Source organism: Eumetopias jubatus, unplaced genomic scaffold (assembly GCF_037043125.1).
Source record: "Eumetopias jubatus isolate StellerSeaLion01/CBP00866 unplaced genomic scaffold, mEumJub1_p1.0 scaffold_10, whole genome shotgun sequence".
Lineage (NCBI taxonomy): Eukaryota > Metazoa > Chordata > Mammalia > Carnivora > Otariidae > Eumetopias > Eumetopias jubatus.
The window spans coordinates 80,418,261-80,438,786 of NW_028274816.1; the positions used below are offsets into that span (position 1 = coordinate 80,418,261).

At 53.4% G+C, this 20,526-nt stretch overlaps 1 protein-coding gene across 4 annotated transcripts in view; it reads left to right on the forward strand.

Moving 5' to 3' along the window:
• Nucleotides 1-20,526, forward strand: part of ANKFY1 (ankyrin repeat and FYVE domain containing 1) — a 96,701-nt gene that overhangs the window by 63,406 nt on the left and 12,769 nt on the right. For all 4 annotated transcript variants that reach the window (XR_015769263.1, XR_003612541.2, XM_028124984.2 and 1 more), the window contains exons 11-24: nucleotides 1,176-1,273; nucleotides 5,060-5,288; nucleotides 6,173-6,271; nucleotides 6,498-6,651; nucleotides 7,249-7,417; nucleotides 8,260-8,378; nucleotides 8,957-9,113; nucleotides 9,791-9,991; nucleotides 11,438-11,614; nucleotides 15,655-15,802; nucleotides 16,256-16,346; nucleotides 17,383-17,507; nucleotides 18,944-19,090; nucleotides 20,307-20,397. Coding sequence is in view for 2 of the 4 variants with exons in the window: in XM_028124984.2 (XP_027980785.1) it covers nucleotides 1,176-1,273; nucleotides 5,060-5,288; nucleotides 6,173-6,271; nucleotides 6,498-6,651; nucleotides 7,249-7,417; nucleotides 8,260-8,378; nucleotides 8,957-9,113; nucleotides 9,791-9,991; nucleotides 11,438-11,614; nucleotides 15,655-15,802; nucleotides 16,256-16,346; nucleotides 17,383-17,507; nucleotides 18,944-19,090; nucleotides 20,307-20,397 (2,005 nt within the window). In the remaining 2 variants the exon portion in view is untranslated. The remainder of the gene's footprint in view (nucleotides 1-1,175; nucleotides 1,274-5,059; nucleotides 5,289-6,172; nucleotides 6,272-6,497; nucleotides 6,652-7,248; nucleotides 7,418-8,259; nucleotides 8,379-8,956; nucleotides 9,114-9,790; nucleotides 9,992-11,437; nucleotides 11,615-15,654; nucleotides 15,803-16,255; nucleotides 16,347-17,382; nucleotides 17,508-18,943; nucleotides 19,091-20,306; nucleotides 20,398-20,526) is intronic.

The following is a 20,526-nucleotide window of genomic DNA, read 5'->3' on the forward strand; positions in this document are numbered from 1 at the left end:
AAATGGCAAGATTTCATTCTTTTTGATGGTTGAGTAATATTCCACCGTGTGTGTGTGTGTGTGTGTGTGTGTGTGTGTGTGTGTGTGTGTGTACACACACACCACATCTTCTTTATCCATCCATCTGTTGATGGACATCTGGACTCTTTCTGCAGTTTGGCTATTGTTGATAATGCTTCTAGAAACATCAGGGTGCATGTGCCCTTTTGTATCTGTATTTTTGTATTCTTTGGGTAAATACCTAGTAGGGCAATTAGGGTAGCTCTATTTTTAACTTTCTGAGGAACCTCCATGCTATTTTCCAGATGGCTGCACCAGTTTGCATTCCCACCAGCAGTGCACGAGGTTTCCCCTTTCTCCATATCCTCGCCAACACCTGTTGTTTCCTGTGTTGTTGATTTTAGCCATGTCCCATTTCTTTACCTATTTTTAGTCCTGGTATTTAATTTGAGTTTTCAAATAGCATAGCTGCAGCATATGAGATTCTGGGTTTATCCGAACAGGAAATGGATGTTAATAGAAAGGGAAACGATGCTTTGGGGCTAAAAACATTCCATGAGGGAAAGAAGAAAATAAATGTTTTTTTTTTCCTAAGATTTTTATTTAGAAAACAGTGCTAAGCAAAACATTTCTAAGCCAAGAACAAACATATTTAAGGCCTTAGGGATAAAATGTAAAGGGCATTTTCTGGTAGAACTTCAGCTCACATTCTCTTCGAAATGGTCATTCTAGGTCCAGAGGTTCTCAGACAACTGTCCCCCTCCCCTGGACTTTTGGCAACATCTCTAGACACAGTTGTTACAGTAAGGCTGGGAGTGCTGTTGGCATCTAGTTGTCATCCCGTATACAGAACAGACGCCTCACAACAAAGAGCCCCTGGCCTAAAATGGCAGGAGCACCACTACTGAGAAACCGTGTTCTAACCCATCCTCAGCGGGAGACAGAACTCACCTCTGGCCCCGGGCGGCGTCCAGTGGCAGAGACTCTGAAAGAATGAATGTCTCCTGACTCCCAGACCAAGTCTTTGTTCCACCCAGGCCTATCCGGTGTCTGCGTCCACATGCAGAGAGGGCCTGTGTGGATGTGGGTGTGGGATATGGGCTTGTCCGTTGTGGAAGGTGGGCGAGGAGGGGCTTATTGTGCAGATGGAAACGAGTGTGCTCACTGTCCCCCAGGGAATTGCTTACTGCAGCGGGCGGCTGAAGCCGGGAACGAGGCAGCGGCTCTTTTCCTGGCGACCAGCGGTGCCCAGGTCAATCACAGGAACAAGTGGGTAAGTGTGCCGGGGTGGCCAGAGGAGCAGCGTGGGTCTGTGCAAGATAGGCAGTGCTGGTTGTGTGGGAAAGAATAGCTGCTTTTTCAGTTTTTGTCTGATCATGCATGTACTTGGTTAGAAAACCAGGGTGAAATGGATGTTTTGTCCCCAAATACCGGTTGGTTGATTCATTCAGCAACCAATCCCTAAACATTTGTGGAATATCGGGTCCTGACCTGGACGCTGTGGACATCTAGGTCTGCTGGAGAGTGCCAGGCTTGTACACACAAACTACCATCGTAGAATCTCCATTTTTAATAATACTTTGGTTTACAGAATCTTTCTTATGTGGGTGCTTATTTAGTCTAGGTCTCAGGCTCACAAGGTAGACTGCACAGTGTTCCGGTCAAAGCATGGCTTTGGGGTAAGACTTCCCATTTCTCACCCTGCCCTGTGTGATCTTAAGCAAGTTACTGACCCTTTGTGAGCTTCGGTTTCCTTCTTTGCAAAATGGGATTCACATTGATTTCATCGGGTATGGATTAGGGAAAAGGAAAGGGCACATGTAAGTGCTTGTTACATAATGGGCTAGGACATCGGGTGCTATGTGATGTTATTTTCACTGCTGTTTTCATATAGGGAGGCTGTGCTTGTCTCTAAGGTCACATTTACTTTGCACCTTTGTGCTCAGAGCTTTGAGGATGTTGGTTCTTTTAATTCTCAGAGTGGACCTGGAAGGAACATTCTCGACATGTCCAAATCCCTCGTTTCAGGGCAAAGAACGGTGAGGCTCTGAGAGGTTAAGTGGCTTACCAGTGACAGAGCCAGCATTAAGACTCAGGTGTAGGATGGAAGGTTGCACACTCTCTTAACAGTGCTGGGCAAGGCAGTACACGCTGTAAGCTTGTGCATGAGACACACCGAAGTGTCTCGGAAGCTCAGGGGAGATGGCAGCACCATCCTTTCCGCCATTCAATGTGCTAACCTTTCTGCACCTAAACCCGTACACGACCTGCTCTCGAGCTGAGCAGCAGCATGTCCCTGAGTGCACTCGTGGCTTCCTTGACTTTGCTTCGGCCGTTACGTGTGTCTGTCTGTGTCTGTCTCTTTCGGTGTCATCCGTTACGTGTGTCTTTGTCTGTCTCCTCCGGCCTCATCCGTTATGTGTGTCTGTCTGTGTCTGTCTACTCCGGCCTCATCCGTTATGTGTGTCTGTCTGTGTCTGTCTCCTCCGGCCTCATCCGTTATGTGTGTCTGTCTGTGTCTGTCTCCTCCAGCGTCATCCATTATGTGTGTCTGTCTGTGTCTGTCTCCTCCGGCCTCATCCATTTTGCCCACTGTTCATTTCTCGTGGTATGGAGCTCACAGTGTCTACCAGCCATTCCTTCTCTTATACCCTTTGTAACAAAACAGGGAGAACCCTGAGATGCGCCTCAAGAGACCTGATTTGAAGGCAAGTAAGAGTGACACTGGAGAAGGGTCTGGAATGCTGGTTGAGTTCTTTGGACTTTATCCTGTGGGAAGAGAAGATCCATGTGCAGGGTTTTGAGTAACAAGCGGTCCTGGGAAGCTGGCCCAGTGGGTGCACCGTTGAGGTCGAGACCGGGGTGGTGGGAGTCACCTAGACTGGTAGCGAGTAGTGCTGACCTTGGATACTGAATTTGGACCTACAGGGATAGGCTTCGGAGGGTTTGTGGAATTATACTCCTACCAGCTGGGTCTCTGAGAAGCAGGGTCAAGAGGGGGTGGGACGGCCAGATGCCGCCATGAAGAGAACGAGAATTACCAGGGGGAGGAACTGCTGCATAGCGGATTCGACTCGGTGACTGTGGAGCAGAGATGTCGGATGGAGGTCTGGGCGTGACGTTCCTGCGCTTCCAGACCCTGGCGGGGTCATGGGGGCCAGTGAGCATTCCCAGTGCGAATGTGGAGGGGAGGGGGCTGGAGCGGAAGATGGTCCTACGGAGGAGGAAACTGTTGTGAGGCCCTCCACACCGCGGCACAGGTCGATGGGGAAGGGTGTGGTGGCGGGGGGCCGGGGGGTCGAGTCCCGTGACACAAGGACACAGGACACTGGGTGAGGCTCTCCACACCGCGGCACAGGTCGATGGGGAAGGGTGTGTTGGCGGGGGGCCGGGGGGGCTGAGTCCCGTGACACAAGGACACAGGACACTTGGTGAGGCTCTCCACACCGCGGCACAGGTCGATGGGGAAGGGTGTGGTGGCGGGGGGCCGGGGGGGCTGAGTCCCGTGACACAAGGACACAGGACACTTGGTGAGGCTCTCCACACCGCGGCACAGGTCGATGGGGAAGGGTGTGTTGGCGGGGGGCCGGGGGGGCTGAATCCCGTGACACAAGGACACAGGACACTTGGTGAGGCTCTCCACACCGCGGCATAGGTCGATGGGGAAGGGTGTGTTGGCGGGGGGCCGGGGGGGCTGAGTCCCGTGACACAAGGACACAGGACACTTGGTGAGGCTCTCCACACCGCGGCACAGGTCGATGGGGAAGGGTGTGTTGGCGGGGGGCTGGGGGGGCTGAGTCCCGTGACACAAGGACACAGGACACTTGGTGAGGCTCTCCACACCGCGGCACAGGTCAATGGGGAAGGGTGTGTTGGCGGGGGGCCGGGGGGGGCTGAGTCCCGTGACACAAGGACACAGGACACTTGGTGAGGCTCTCCACACTGCGGCACAGGTCAATGGGGAAGGGTGTGTTGGCGGGGGCCCCGGGGGTCTGAGTCCCGTGACACAAGGACACAGGACACTCAGGCCCTCCACACTGCAACACAGGTCGATGGGGAAGGGTGCGTTGGTGGGGGGCGGGGGGCTGAGTCCCGTGACACAGTGACATGGCAGTCGGAGGTTCACATACAGTACCTGAGCCTGTAAAACTGAGTGGTGGCAACAGAAACTTGTTAGTTAGAAATATGGAGAATGCAGAAACCCAGCTGAGTTAAAAGTGAAAATTTCTTTTTAGGGAGGAGGAAGTGGGGTCTTGCTGTGTTTCACAAGGAGCCTTGTTGAGTCTTTGACTCTAAAGGGATGAGGTATATCTTCCATAAGAATAAGGAGCAGGGCAGTGTGTTCAATTGGATTCCTTCCGTTTGGGTGGAAAGATGCGGTATGTGTCTGTGTACCTGTCCTTCTGTGACTCTTCTGTCCGTGGAAGGACGCAGGAATCTGGTACCAGGGTTTCCTGGGGAGGGGGGAGATTTGGGTGTGGGGGCAGGGCAGGAAGGAAACGGGTCACTATATGTTCTTGTGCCTCTGGAATAGCGAATGGAGTATGTGGAATACCAGGTTAAAATGTTTTTAATTTTAAGAAGTGCGGGAAGGAGGACTTGATCCGAGTTCAAGATGGGGCTGGTGTGAGCCGATCAGAGAGACCAGTGGGGGTGGGCGTGGGAGGGGCACGGTGGCTCCACCGTTAGCCCTGGCCCCGCGGGGCTGCAGTTGAGGCTCTGCCAGTCTCCCTGGGGCTTCCTTCTGTGGCACGTCGAGGTTGTTCAGTAATAACTGTTGGAAGGGTGATTAGGAAGGTTCTTGGACATGTAGAAGAGGAGGGGCCGGGGTGTTTGGAGGGCACTGGGGCAGACGTTAAATAAATGGAGGCTGATGGCACAGGGAAGGGAGGGACAGACCGCAGGTGTGGACGCCTCATGGTCAGCTGGTGACAGGATAAACCAGGGCTGCAGCTGCTGCTGGGGACCCGGGATTCAACACACAGGCTGTTGTTAGCGCCCTGTGATGGGAGGCCCCCTCCTGAACGTGCTCTGAGGTGGGCCGTTTGCTTCTCTTCAGGGAGAAACACCGTTGCACACAGCTTGTCGGCATGGCCTGGCCAACCTTACCGCAGAGCTCCTGCAGCAAGGTGCCAACCCGAACCTGCAGACGGACGAAGCTCCGCCTTTGCCAAAGGAGCCTGCGTCCGCGACCAGCTCCGTGGACAGCGTCTATCTGCAGACACCACTGCACATGGCCATTGCCCATAATCATCCGGATGTGGTGTCTGTCATCCTGGAGCAGAAAGGTGGGTGGCTGGGAACTGCTGCTCACCTTGACCTTTGAACAGTAGTTCTGAGTAGTTACAGAGTTGATGTTCCTTCTGTTGGGGAATTTTCTTGCCCCCAAATCGTTCCGGGTCAAACTAGGTAAGCATGTAGTCTGGCTCCTGACCACTGTTGCCCTGGGTTAGGGTGGGCCTGCCCACTCCACCTGTTAGGTTGTGGTTTTAGAACTGGTGACGACTACTCACCTTGGGTGTTTTCCCAAAGTTCTGCCTCAGTGTGAGCAGTTTCTGAGGACCCTGCAGCCCCAGGTACTGCTCAAGCCGGCTGGTCTGTCACCTGCCTCAGCCTTCCCGGCAGGTGAACCATGAGAGGAGTGGGAAGGAAGACCAGGGGCAGCCCTGGCATGGGGAGGCCCACTTCCCTCAGAAAGTCATCCTCGGGTTTTCCTCTTTCCTGTCCCGGAACTTGTTTTCCTCTTGCCCCGTCCTTGTGAAGGTCAGCATGTTCAGCCTTGTGCTTGTGGAAGAAAGTGAGATTTTGGGTAGAGTGCACCTTTCTCTGGGTCCTCACAGGAGTGGTAAGATGGTAGGAAAGCAGTACCAGGCCATGGTTTTGACTCTCGTCAGCAGTCAGGGAATCATTATGTGTTTCAATAGTGGGTTTGTTTTCCTTTTGTGAAGATTCACTATTTTAAGCTTTAAAAACTTTTATTTTTCCCATAAGCTTTGCTCCAAAATACCAGGTTTCTGGGCTTCCACCCCCGACAAGATTTATGAACTCTCTTTGTGTAGAGGTGATTGTATTCTAGCCAGTCTGTTAGTTGGAAACTAGCTCTTACGCTCCTGAATACTTTAAACGTGCTCCATGGGATGGTGAAATCAAGTGTTAACTTTAAAAATTTTAGCTAATGCTCTTCATGCCACCAACAACTTGCAAATCATTCCGGACTTCAGCCTCAAGGATTCCCGAGACCAGACGGTGCTGGGCCTGGCATTATGGACCGGTAAGGGGGTGCCCAAGGCTACCGGCATCAGCAGACAGACCTGCGTCGGAAGGGTGGGAGGGGAGGAGGGGAGGGAGGGAGGCATGGAGGGGCTGGGCTCATCTTTGGGTTTGGGTTAAGCCTGTAATACCCTGTGGAAACTGCTGGCTTTGAGAAGTCGAGAGGGGGTGTGTGTTGCAGTAAGATGTTGAGCATGTGGGGCAATCAGGGCCTGTTTGTGTCCTAGGCATGCACACGATTGCAGCCCAGCTGCTGGGCTCCGGGGCCTGCATCAACGACGCCATGTCGGACGGGCAGACCTTGCTGCACATGGCCATGCAGCGGCAGGACAGCAAGAGCGCGCTCTTCCTCCTGGAGCACCAGGCAGACATAAACGTCCGGTAGGCCGGAGCAGCACTCTCCGCCGCAGTACCAGCTCCCGTTTCACTGAGACTTGCGGGGTGGTGGAGGGGAACGCTTCAGGAGCAGGCCACAGTACCGCACAGAGCTCGTTGGAAGAACAGTCCAGAAGCCGTTGTTGAGAGAGGGATTTCATGCATAACGAAGAACATTCCAACAAATGAGCTGTCAGAAAGCCTTGGGGGAGAAATACAGACTTAGGTTTCTATTATTTCTGTATTTTCAGAGGAATTTATCTCCAGTGTCAGGTGACCCTGACTGACTGAGGTGAAAGACGTGTTTTGTCAAGTAGGCAGCCGTGATGGCATTTTATTGAGATGCTCTTGGAAGCAGCTGGATGCCTGAGAGGTGTCACCCTGCTGGGGTGTTGGTCCACTACCTTCTGGGTGCACTAGGGTGGCACAGCTATATTTTTTAAAAAGGCAGAAGGGACAGATGCTCTTGACAGGTTAAATTGCCCTGAAAGAGTATTGATCAATGTGAGTCATGTGGGTTCTGGCCTCTGGGATGCCCAGAGGGCGCGCATTATCGTTTGGCTCCAGCTACAAACGTTGGTTTTGGTGTGCATGTCCTCTCAGGACTCAGGATGGGGAGACAGCCCTTCAGCTGGCCATCAGAAACCAGCTTCCACTCGTGGTGGATGCCATATGCACCCGGGGAGCAGATATGTCCGTGCCGGATGAGAAGGGGAACCCCCCACTGTGGCTCGCCTTGGCAAACAGTCTGGAGGACATCGCCTCTACCCTGGTGAGATGAGCAGAGCTTCCGCCTCTGGTTATACATGGGGGTGTTTCGTGTCCAAGACTGATTCAGTGCCTGCATAGCAGTTGCAGGGAGCAGGAGATCTGCCAAGCAGCCAGTTGGGTCGGATGAGCAGTGGAAAGTCCTGTTAAAGAAACTTGCAGTTCAGCGTAACCTTGGCCAACACTTTCTTGTAGGCTGTCTTTACCAAAACTACCAAGAAGCCAGAGAGCTGAGGTGCCTCCTCGGGAGTCCTTGGATGTGGGCTGCCCTCACTCTTACCGTAGTGATAAGTCCCCAGATCGATGGTTTGTCTCCCTTACTCAGAAGACAGGCCCAGGAAGTCCTCATTCAGGTTTCTGAAATGCCTGAAATGTGACAGCAGTGCATTTTCTAGCTGGGGGTCTCACCCAGTTGTATTGAGATTACCTGTGAGTTCCAGGTGTGTCACTGAGGCCGGGGGGGGGGGGGGGGGGAGAGAGAGAGAGAGAGAGAGAGAGAGAGAGAGAGGGAGGGAGGGAGGGAGGGAGGGAGGGAGGGAGAGAGAGTGTTTTCTCTCTCCCTCGTGTGTGTGTGTGTGTGTGTGTGTGTTTTCTCTCTCCCTCCTGGGACACAGCTCCTGAGGGCGATGATAAACTTGTCTTTCTTTCTTATATTTCCCAAACCCATCCCACAGGACCTGGCACAAAGCACATTTTAATCAGCGTTTGTACAGATTAAAATAATTAGCAGTTAATTTCAGCTGTATCTCACCTGAAAGAAATGAATCTAATGGTGTACATAGAGCTCAGTGATAAAATGTTTGACTTTGCTGGGCAGTGTTTGGGGGTAACCTGTGTTTTCTGCAGGTCAGACATGGTTGTGATGCCACGTGCTGGGGCCCGGGGCCCAGTGGCTGCCTGCAGACGCTCCTGCACAGGGCCATTGATGAAAACAATGAGTCGACCGCCTGCTTCCTCATTCGCAGGTCTGAGAACCCCAAGTGTCTCATTCAGCTGTCGTCTTGGTGTGCCTTGGCTGGTCTGACGTCCCCAGTTAAGGCACTTGACCCACTTCTGAGGAGAAGGGCTTGGGTGCCCACATCACAGAGTCTAGAAGCTGAGCCGGCTTCCTGCTCTGGAGGCCATAGAGGCTCCCAGAGTCCAATCAGACCAGTCCACACCGTGCAGCCAGGAGGCTGGGGTGGAGGAAACCACATGCCCCTATGGGATCCCCTCCCCCACCCCCGAAGGTGCATGAGCTCACAGCAGGCTTGGAGTGCAGCGTGCCTGGGAGGGACCTTTAGAGCAGTGGTACGCAGATTATAAATGCATACAGATCCCTTGGGGAACTTTGAAGAGTTCTGGTGCCCAGGCTGACCTAAGACCAAAGAAGAATCGATGAGAGTGCGACCCAGATGGGTCAGTATTTGTGACCAAGACAGTAGTCCTGGCAGCAGCAGCTTTTTCGTTGGCTGAGGCTGCTACTGTGCATTTATCAGCAGGCCTCTGGCTGGGTTGGAAGCCTGGCTCTCGAAGCCTACTTTCATTTCCCTGTTGCTTTCAGTGGCTGCGACGTGAACAGTCCCAGGCAGCCTGGCCCTAATGGAGAAGGGGAGGAGGAGGCGAGAGATGGGCAGACCCCCTTGCATTTGGCAGCCTCCTGGGGGCTGGAAGAGACGGTCCAGTGTCTTCTGGAATTCGGTGCCAATGTAAACACACAGGTATGGAGAATTTCTCTTTCCAGGGAGATGGATGCTGACCGCAGAATTAGGGAAATGTCTTAACTGCCAGGGGCCTTGCAGACTCTCGGTCTGGGCCTCGGCTTGGCTGTGAGTGGGGCTAAGGGACAGGTGGATGGAGTGACTTCCTTTGGGTCATACAGCCTGCCCAGTAAGTATAAGGCTTTCAGGTGAAGACTCTCCCACTCTGTGCCTCTGTCCTTTCTACAGTGTGAGGAACATTTCTCCAGTCAGCTTCTCTTTGCTTCTTATCTCCATTGGTTATACATTTCCATTGAGTGAGTTTGTCCTAGTCTCAAGCTGAGCACTGTGTTTAGAATGTTCCAGTAGCTCCGTGGAGCACCCCTGAGTTATGTTCCTTGGTGCTCTTCAGCGTCCTGGCCTGTGAGGACTGACGTAGGCTGCAGGGTGGGGAGTGGTCTCAGAGGTGAGGGTGACCGTACATCTTCTAAACCGAGTGTGCTCGTGTCCCTGGATCAGGAGTGTGGGGGTGATGGCAGTGGCCTCTGCTCTTCTCTGGGTTTGGCCTCTTTAAAAGCTGATTTCGAACACAGGGTGGCAATGTTGGTTCTCAGAACCAAATTTGATTTGATCCCCTTCCGATTTTTCCTGAGTTTCTCTTTTCATCTGGACACTGAAATTGTGCTTTGTCCCTGTAGGATGCAGAAGGAAGAGCACCTGTCCACGTGGCCATCAGCAACCAGCACAGCGTCATCATTCAGTTGCTGATCTCCCACCCCGATATCCACTTGAGTGTCCGCGACAGACAGGGGCTGACCCCTTTTGCCTGTGCCATGACTTACAAGAATAACCGGGCAGCTGAGGCCATCCTCAAGCGAGAGTCTGGGGCTGCCGAGCAGGTGAGGGACCCGCCCCCAACATTCTGCACAGGGCCCGAGCTCGGGGGAACCCGTTACGTGGAGACTAAACAGATGGCCTCAGCCAAACAGGTCTCCTAGCCATAAAGGCATTTGTGTTGAAATTACTCTCCCCTTTCTTGAAGTCTGGCCATTCCAAGGGACTGTCAGTGCCAGGTGAGACTTGGCTGCCCGTGTCAGCCACGCGGTGGTGCCACACAGGGAGGCTGGAGGTGGCCAGGCCCCAGGAGAGGGATTCTGTGGCATGCCCAAATGGTGTCATCATGTGCTTTTGCTTGGTCTCATTGCCTTGGTAATGAAGGTCTTCAAGAGATTTAAATTGAACAGGAGGAGCTTTTGGTGTGATGTTGGGGCAGCTCTCCGGGGAGAAAGTTTCTGAGGAGTTGTCCAGTGTAGCAGGCGCAGGCTTTCCTTCTCTGTGGTTCTTCAGCAGCAGCTCAGTGCAGCTGGTGAAGTGCTGCCCTGCGGTGCGGACTGGGCGGGAAGTGCCAGCCACAGCTGGTCTGTGGCGGGGCTGGGGTCCCATCCGGCCTGTAGAGCACTGCCAGGATCCCTGAGTAGCCACTGATGACAGTGATGTGGAAACTTGGCAGCTGAACAAAATGAAATCCTGGCATGGGGGAAGACCGCCGCTTGGGTGCTCAGGCTACCCCACGCCACTTTCTTCAGTGTGTGCGTGTGACCGAGTTTTGTGGGTGCTTGCCTCACCCTTGTGCAGGTGCTGTGACGTGCTGGTGAGCGGGTAGCCCCTCACGTTTCCTCACAAGTGGAACAGGCACGGTGGATCAGAGTCCTTTGTAGAAACACCACCTTGGACAGTGGCACATGCTGTGCGCGTGTGTGTGTGCGCATGTGCCCGCGAGTGTGGCATGTTGCTGCCCCCTCACTTCTCACCGAGCACTCGCACTGACATGATGGCTCCAGTAACTACAATTTCTCTGTGGTCTGGTTCGAGTGAGCTCTTGTCTGCTGCGTGTGAGCAGAGCGCGCTGGAGGCTCCCTCCCCGGTGTGTGTTGTTATCCTGTAGCTCGATAAAAGAAGAAACTTGTGAAACTGCGCAGGGTCAGGCTGGTGTTGTAGCTGCGGTGTGAGGGTGCCGGGTGCTTGTCCGAGCTAGAGCAGGGGACTCCATGACTAGTCTTTGCCTTTACTTTTCTCCCCCGAGCACCCCTTCCTTTTCCTGTCCCGCAGGGTGTCCCTCAGCTTTCCAAATCAGCTTCTGCTGCCGGAGGGTGCCAGGGCCACGCACACGTGGTCAGGTGCACACGTGCAGAGAGGGTCTGTTGCAGGGGGCACATGCAGTGTTGGTTCTTGGGAGCCTCCTGGACCCAAGGGGGTTGGTGACACCATCGCCCCTGGCCTGTGCTCAAGGAGGCGCTCTTGCAAGGGGAACCCACTAATGTTTGGGCTCCCACTTGTTGCCTTAGGTGGATAACAAGGGCCGGAATTTTCTGCACGTGGCAGTTCAGAACTCTGACATTGAAAGCGTCCTCTTCCTGATCAGCGTCCAGGCTAATGTGAATTCCAGAGTCCAGGATGCCTCCAAGCTGACCCCTTTGCACCTCGCTGTCCAAGCAGGCTCGGAGATTATTGTCCGCAACTTGGTAAGTGTCGCTGAGACATTGCTTGTGACTGTGGACCCCGGGTCGTGCCGCATGCAGAAGCTCTCATCACAGGTGTTTTGCCAGGTTTTCTGAAAGGCCAGCATGAATTTGGGGCGCTAAGCCAGTGTCCTTGGGAAAGCAGGTACGTCTGTAGTCAGAGTGTCCTGAGAACCCAGCAGGCAGCGAGTGCATCGAGTGCCGGAGTGAGGCCTTGAGGGAAAGCAGGATTCAGGGGCTGAGGCAGGCCCGGCTGTAAGGGAAGGGAGGCCCACGTCTGCACCCGGCACCGGGCATGCAGCAGGTGCCCTCAGGCTGCACGTGTGTGCACCTGCTTGCTCTCTTTTTAATTAATCTTTTTTTTTTAACTGAGTTATAATCAACAGAGAACATTATATTAGTTTCCGGTGTACATCACAGTGTTTCAGTATTTGTATATAGTGCAAAGTGATCACCACAATAAATCTAGTTAACATCTGTCACACACAGTCACAAAAATTTTTTTCTTGTGATGAGGACTTTAAGATTTACTCTTAGCAGCTTTCACATATGCAGTATGGTATTTTTTTTTTAATTTTTTTTTTTTTTTAAAGATTTTATTTATTTGAGAGACAGAGCACAAGCAGGGGGAGCGGCAGGCAGAGGGAGAGGGAGAAGCAGGCTCCCCGCTGAGCAGGGAGCCCGAGGTGGGACTTAAGCCCAGAACCCCAGGACCATGACCTGAGCTGAAGGTAGATGCTTCACTCGCTGAGCCACCCAGGCGCCCAGGACTTACATATTTCATAACTGAAAGTTTGTACCTTTTGACCCCCTTCACCCATTTCAACACCCCCACCCCATCTCTGGAAACCACCAATCTGTTCTCTTTATCTGTGGGTTTGGGTTTTTTGTCTGTTTTTTAGATTCTGCATATAAGTGGGATCATATGGTATTTGTCTTTCTCTGACTGACTTCATGTAGTCTAATGCCCTCAAGTTCCATCCATTTTGTTATAAATGGCAGGATTTCATTTTCTTTGATGGCTGAGTCATATTCCATTGTGTATTTACACCACATTTTTATCCACTCATCCATGTCTTGGTTTTACTTGTAAATAATGCTGCAGTGAACAGAGGGGTGCAGAGGTAGCTTTTCAGAGTAGCGTTTTTCCAGCAACACAGGACGTGCACAGCTCTGGGGGTGGCCTGGGGGTGGGTGGGCTGTGGGAGGGGGCGGGGCTGCAGGCCCAGCCCTTGGTGACGGGCCACCTGTGCATCTGTTAGGGCCCTAGCTGTGCAGCGTGAGGTGGGTGCACGTGTGAGGAGAAGGTGGGGTCCCAGACTTGGGAGGCGGCTCCCTCTCCTTTCTGTGGAGAACTCTCAAGGAGGCCAGAAGCAGGTCCAGATTATCCAAAGTTAATGTGGTTGTTAAGGTGGATAAATACCCAGTAGTGAAATTACTGGATTATAGGGTAGTTCTATTTCTAATATTTTGAGGAACCTCCATACTGTTCTCCAGAGGGGCTGCACCAGCTTGCGTTCCCACCGACAGTGCACGAGGTTCCCCTTTCTCCGCATCCTCCCAACACCTGCTGTTCCCTGTGTTGTTGATTTTAGCCATTCTGACAGGTGTGAGGTGGTGTCTCATCGTGGTTTTGATTTGCATTTCCCTGATGATGAGTGATGTTGAGCATCTTTTTGTGTGTCTGTTGGCCATCTGGATGTCTTCTTTGGAAAAACGTCTGTCAGGACCTTCTGCCTGTTTTTAAATAATTTTATTTATTTGCTATTGAGTTGTAATGAGTTCTCTGTGTATTTTGGATATTAGCCCCTTACCATATATATGATTTGCAAATATTTTCATCCATTCAGTAGGTCATGCCTTTTCATTTTGTTGATGATTTTGCTGTGCAGAAGCTTTTTAGTTTCTGGCCTGATTTGTTTATTTTTGCTTTTGGAGTCAGATCCAAAAATCACCGCCAAGACTGATGTCGAGGAGCTTACCACCTCTTAATTCTCAAAACCACCCAGAGAGGTGTAGGAAAATTTTTACATTTTACAAAGGAGATAATGTAAGCTTAGAAAGAACTTTTCCCCCAAGATTATGAGGTAGTCAGTAGTGTGGCTGGGGTTTTAGCCATTTCTGTTCGACTGCAAAGCCTGCCTTTTCCAATGTGACATAATGCCATGCAGGCCAGGGAACGGTCTGAGCAAGGGTGTGGAGACTAGAAAGTGCATGGGGGTGCTTTCACTAGAAAGGTTTGGTTGAAATTTGGGGAGAGTGTGGGAAATGTAGGGACCAGATTGTAGGGTGTGACACTGCAGACCAAGAACTGTGAGCAGCCTTTATCCTTCTGGTGAGGAGAAGCCAAGCAAGTGTTTGAGCTGAGAGCACGTCCAGCGTGGAGGCTTCATGTCATCTGGCCAGCCCCTGTCCCATCAGCCCTAGTACATGCTGCACAATTAGCCAGTGGGGCACTCGACTGGTGCTTGGTGCCCTACCTTCTTTTTTTTTTTCCTTTTTTAAATGAGTAAGCTCTGTGCCCAGTGTGGGGCGACTTGTTATGTGTTAAGCGAGAGAGCATTTACCTCTGTGGTGGGGTGTGAGGGCGGTTTCCGTGAGCTGGGTTGGAGAAGGATTGGCGGGGGGTCAGACTGGGTGTGGGGACCAGCCACGGAGGCAGAGGTGGGCCTCAGAGTAGCAGGCAGTCAAGGCCATGCGTCCATCCGTCTGAGAGCCTTGACAGGTTAGAGGGTCATGGCCCCTTCAAGGTCGAGGTGCTGCCTCCCTGACCTCACAGGTGGTGGGAGTCCCTAGAAACAGCTGATCAGACTGTGGCCGTGCAGCTTCATGTTGGAGGCTGTTCGCCTCGAAAGAGTGCCTTTGCCCAGACCTACCCCTCCTCTCCCCAGTTAACCAACCTTGAGGTTAGCGATGAACCCCAGCACACGCATGCAGCATTTGTGGCCATGGATGCCCCTCTCTGTCCTCCTGGACCTGTGTGTGCTCTCACTGGGCGCCCAGAGGTCTGGGGAGGCTGGGACTTAGAAGGCAGGGTCTGAACCAGAGCCGTTCAGCAAGGCCTTGGTCTCCCAGAGGCAGTGTCCACACACGCAGAGGCCAGGATGGCCTCAGGCTGTGGGGGAGGCACCGTGGGCTCTGACTGCAGACTGGAACGCTGTCAGAAAAGGAATGAGTGGCAGGATATTGTCAAAAGGTCCTGCCTGCTTTTAATCCTGTAATTCTTTGGGTTAATTTCTTTCTTTCAAAAAGTAATGTAGGAGGGGCGCCTGGCTGGCTCAGTCAGTGGTGTGTGGGACTCTTGATCTCGAGGTCATGAGTTCAAGCCCCATGTTTGGTGTGGAGATTACTTAAAAATAAAATCTTAATAGCAACAAAAAATAATACAAACATAGTATATGCTTATCGGGGAAAAACGTAAAGCATGTAAGGGTAATGAAGCAGGTCGTGTCTCCCTTTTATCCCCGACTCCTTGGAGTTTGATATAAGTGCTTTTACACACCTTCAGCGTGCGTGTGCGTGCGTGCATCTCTCTCTCTCTCTCTCTCTCTCTGCTGACGGGATCATACTGTCCTACTGTCTTCGAACTGGCCTTTTTTTTACTTAACTGTATCACAGACATCCTTCCATGTTTTAACCACAAATCTTTATCATCTTAATGGCTACCTATTAGATTGTTTGGACATCCTGTAATTTTCATAACTGAACCCTTCTTGTGATCTGATTTTGCTACTGTAAGCAGTGGACACCCTTATGCAGTATGGTGAATGTCATTGTCGTCCTGCGTAGTTTATATCCAGAAGTCTCAGATGTAGAGTTTCTGTGTCCTAAGGCATGGCTTCTTCACATACTGATAATTGCCGCTTTCTGCTTGGGATGGGTTTGGCTGGCTTATGCCTCCCCAGGAGCATGTGTGAGGCCCCTGTGCTCCCAGTGTTGCCAGCCAGGCGGATGTGCGCCTGGAGATGGGCAGGCTTGGCCCCCGTAAGTGGGACCTTCGCTGGTTGTGGTGGAGAGGCTGCTCATGTAATCAGCTTCCACAGCTTCTTGCAGGAGCCAAAGTGAATGAGTTAACGAAGCATCGCCAGACTGCCCTCCATCTCGCCGCCCAGCAGGACCTGCCCACCATCTGCTCCGTCCTCCTGGAGAACGCAGTGGACTTCGCTGCTCTGGATGAGAATGGAAATAATGGTAGTCGCCAGTCATCCCCCTGTGCCCCATGCTGAGTGCCCTCAGTAGTGCCCCCAGTCTGGAGGTGGAGGTGCACCAAACCCTGGTCCTCCCCCCTCCGGGAGGCTGGTTACAGCAACAGAGCTATAGCAGGGAGGGCTCTGGGCTGGGCATCTGCCCTCCCACGGACCATTCCTGGGCAATTTTCCGTCTGCACGGTAACCCTAGAGCCCTAAAGCGATTTGTGGTAAAACCATGAAGTCTCCGCTCTGGGTGACTGTGGAAGCAGAAAGCACAGTCTTACGAGGCTGCATGCACAGCTCCGTCCTGGGGGGTGGTGAAGACTGGAAGGGATCGCTGTGTGAGTAGACAGGGACTGCTCCAGCCTCGTCCCGTTCCAGGGGAGGTTTGTGAGCAGTCCAGATTTCCTGTGTGGGCTCCTGGGCTTGCACAGTAAGAGGGTTTACTCTCCAGCTCTTCATCTTGCTGTCATGCACGGGCGGCTCAACAACATCCGGGTCCTCCTGACCGAGTGCACCGTGGATGCCGAAGCCTTTAATCTACGGTGAGTATGTGTGGTCCAGAGCAGAGGCCTGGGCTCCACGTCTCTTGGCCTGCCCCTCACAGCTGCGGTCACTGTGCCTTCCAGGGGTCCCCAGTCCACGCTGTAGAACTAACTGGCCACAAGAAACAACAAATGTTGGAGAGGTTGTGGAGAAAGGGGAACCCTCTTACACTGTTGGTGGGAATGCAAGCTGGTAAAGCCACTTGGGAAAACAGTGTGGCGGTGCCTCAAAAAATTAAAAATAGAGCTACCCTATGACCCAGCAATTGCACTCCTGGGTATTTACCCCAGAGACACAGATGTGAAAAGAAGGGGCACCTGAACCCCAATGTTCATAGCAGCAATGTCCACAGTAGCCAAACTGTGGAAAGAGCCGAGATGCCCTTCAACAGATGAATGGATCAAGATGTGGTCCATATATACAATGGAATATTACTCAGCCATCAGAAAGGATGAATATCCACCATTTGCATTGACATGGATGGGACTGGAGGGGATTACGCTAAGTGAAATAAGTCAAGCAGAGAAAGTCAATTATATGGTTTCACTTATTTGTGGAACATCGGGAACAGCCTGGAGGACATCGGGAGAAGGAAGGGAAAAATGAAGGGGGAACGTTGGAGGCAGAGGTGAACCATGAGAGACGAGGGACTCTGAGAAACAAACTGAGGGTTTTGGTGGGGGATGGGTTAGCCCAGTGATGGGTATTAAGAAGGGCACGTACTGCCTGGAGCACTGGGGGTTATGTGAAAACAATGGATCATGGATCACCACATCAGAAACTAATGATGTATTGTATGGTGACTAACATAACATAATAAAATTAAAAAAAAAAAAAAAAGTAACTGGCCACTAGGGCACTTGAGCAACTTTGGTACCTTGGAATGTTTCTTTTTGAAAAATACTTTGTGGAAAAACTTCTGTGACCTACTAGGTGTCTTTAAATTTATCCGGCATCACAGAGTTCAGATTACATCTTTTGTGCATGATGCCTGTGGCTGACCCAAAACCCGGCTTTTCCCACTTGCTTGGTCAGAGGCCAGTCGCCACTGCACATCCTGGGACAGTATGGCAGAGAGAACGCAGCAACCATCTTCGAGCTGTTCCTGGAGTGCATGCCTGAGTACCCTCTGGATAAACCGGACGCGGAAGGAAACACAGGTACGTCAGCCTGCGCGGATGTCCCGTCTCACTGGGCTCCCACTTCCTGGAAGGACAAGAGCCTGGGCACACATGCCACCCTCAAAGGGCACTCCACCTGGCGCATTGGATGGGGTTCTCGGAGCATCTGTTGCCGGTGCCGCCGCAGCGCTCCACAGTGTCTCGTTTGGGACACACACATGTCGGAAACGTCTCTAGAGCTCCCGAGCCATACTCCTGTCCACATGCCTGCCTGTCTGTGTTTTCCGTCTTCCTTTAACCCCTTGTCTGTCCCTGCACACGCTTTAGGAGAATGCTACAATGTGTGTTGATGGGCTTTGAAAACGTGGCCAGTTACACATAGAGTGGGGCGGGTGTCTTACTGAGGCCCCTCCCGTGGTGCTGCTCGGCTGCCCACGGTCATGGCGTTAATTCGTGTAGCTGTCACCACATTTCTGATGGGCTCTTGAATTTATATTCTCGTCAGCAGTGCAGATAGCGTGTCCCCATTTTTCAAGTAGGGAAACAGAGGTGAAACCCACATCTCTTTGTTCCCAATCCTGGGCTCCGGAGCCTCATGCTGCTGCTTTGTTCCTGTGCATTCTCCCTCCCGCCAAACAGAGCCGCCTCGGCCTTTGGCAGCGGTGCAGTCTCCCAGAAGCATCCCGAACCTTACATGGGACCAAGTGTTCCGTCTTCGTTCTTGGTCTCACCCCATGAATGTGTTGTGATGAGCCTGAGCCCGAGGCAGCCGGCCGCAGGAGTGAGCTGTGGGCCCAGCACCCGCTGCCACGCAAGCCACTGTCCAGGAGCTGGAAAGGGGCAGGCAGGCACTTCTCCTCAGGCTTCCAGTACACAGGCCTGGGTCCTGGTGCCTGGCTCTGTACTGTTCTGGGTGGTGACACTGGGTAATTTTGTAACCTCTCTGTGCCTCTTTCCTCATGTGAAATAACCCCCATCCAACTGCATCGTTCAGAGAATGAAGTGAAAGGATTTAAATGCAGGGTGATGGGGAGGGAAGCGAGGGGCCAGCAGCAGGCCTGGCCGGAGCCTGGACGCCCATGGGGCTGGTGCCTGCACACAAGAGGCCTCCCTGGGGTGGAAGGACTTCTGGAGTATGAGCCCGTGCTGATGTTTCTCTCCATGTGTACACACGTCACAGGTCTTTAGATGTATTTATGTCGTGTAACGAGAGAGCTTTGTTCCCCTGTGCTCGTGCCAGTGTGCCCTTCAGCGTGTGGCCCCCGCTCACTTCTCTTGGAGCAGAGTGCTCGGTGGGCTCCAGAGCAGCTTGGTGGCCCCCGGGCTTGTGGCCCTCAACTGGGCAAAGCTGCATCCCCCGTGGACATCTCCCCAGAGTGTGTGTGGGGACTTTGCCGACACACGTGGTCAGGGCCTGTCCTGCCCTCAGCCGGGCCCGGGTGGAAAGGAGCCCTGCCTGTGGTTTTGTTTTCCAGTGCTGCTCTTGGCATACATGAAAGGGAATGCCAACTTGTGCCGCGCCGTCGTCCGCTCTGGGGCTCGCCTTGGGGTCAACAATAACCAGGGAGTCAACATCTTCAACTACCAGGTTGCCACCAAGCAGCTTCTGTTTAGACTGTTAGGTGAGTGGCTACTTTCCTGCTCTTCCAGGGCAGACACAGTTACGGCGTGGGTCGTTTAGATGTTCTGGTGACCTCTGAACTCCAGAACACACCCGCGGTTTTCTTGGCCCCGTATAGGACTTTCTGTGAGGGCCGTGGTGGGAGAGGGGCTGTGAGCAGTCTTCCAGAGCACTTTGGGGCCCCGCCCATCCCCCGCCCCCCAATCCCACCAGCGATCCATAAACTCACAAATGTGTCTGTTCGTTAGGGCAGGTCACCCTTGCTTGGCCTCCGGCAGCTTCTCTGCACATCCTTCATCCTTCCACCAGTGCAGGCTCTCTGTGTGCTCTGCCCCACTGACCCCTCCTCTGTTCCTTCTGTAGTGAGGAGCGTGCACTCTGGGTGGTCTTGTATGTGCCAGTGTTGTCGCGTCCCTGCCGAGGTGGCACCGGCGCGGCGTTACTAGCCCAGGGTCTGGGCAGAGGCACGCACTCCCAGGCTCCTAGCAGCTCCGTGACATTGGCGTGGTGACTTGCCCAGTGTCCCTGCGCGGTCCACAGCAGGGCGCTGTTTGCCGTGCACAGGGGCCGCCTTCTCAGAGCTCGGAATGGGAGCCGCCACCCTGGCGCTGGTGTGGAAGGTGCTGGCAGTGACCGATCACGTGCTGCCCCCTCCCTGTGAGCTCAGGCCGCGTGCGCAGGCAGAGCACTTCCGAGTGGCAGAGGGCTGGCGTGGTTCTGCTGTCCGTGCTGATCGTTCCCAGCCCGAATGCTCCACAGCTCACACCAAGCCCTCACCTGCTCCGGCTCTGCTGCTCCTGTGTCTTCTGCCGGTGCCCACATCACAGACCTGGCCCCTCCGTCACCTTTGCTGCTCATTCTTGGCCCACCCCCGTGCAGCCACCTGCTCTCGCAGACCTGCCCCTCCTCCACTGGCCCCTTGCTGTGTGCCCCCGTCAGTCTTCCCAGCCGACGGTCTCTCCCACTGTGCCTCCCGGTCTGGCTGCCCCTGACCCCCCGTGTCCCCCACAGATGCCGTGCTGTCACAGCACCTCGAGCACCGCCCCTCCTGCTCCAGCCCTCCTGGCAAGTGCCAGGGCTCCAGAGCCTCCCCGGGACGCTTTCCCTGACAGCTCAGAGCGTGTTGCTTTTGCGCCCACGTGTCACTGCGATGGCCCCCAAGGCCACCTGGCACAGTCACTCTGATGGGGACGGGTTCTCTCCGCCTGTTCTTGCAGATATGCTGTCCAAGGAGCCTCCGTGGTGCGACGGGTCCACCTGTTACGAGTGTGCCGCCAAGTTTGGAGTCACGACTCGCAAACATCACTGGTAAGGCCCTGGGGTTCCGGGGTTGCTCGCCAGAGGGTCGACGGCACTTCTGCCCGTCACTGCTTCTGCCTTTCTCCGTGAGATGCCGTGAACCTGCCAGGGCCCAGCGCAGAGCCTGAGTAGGTGGGG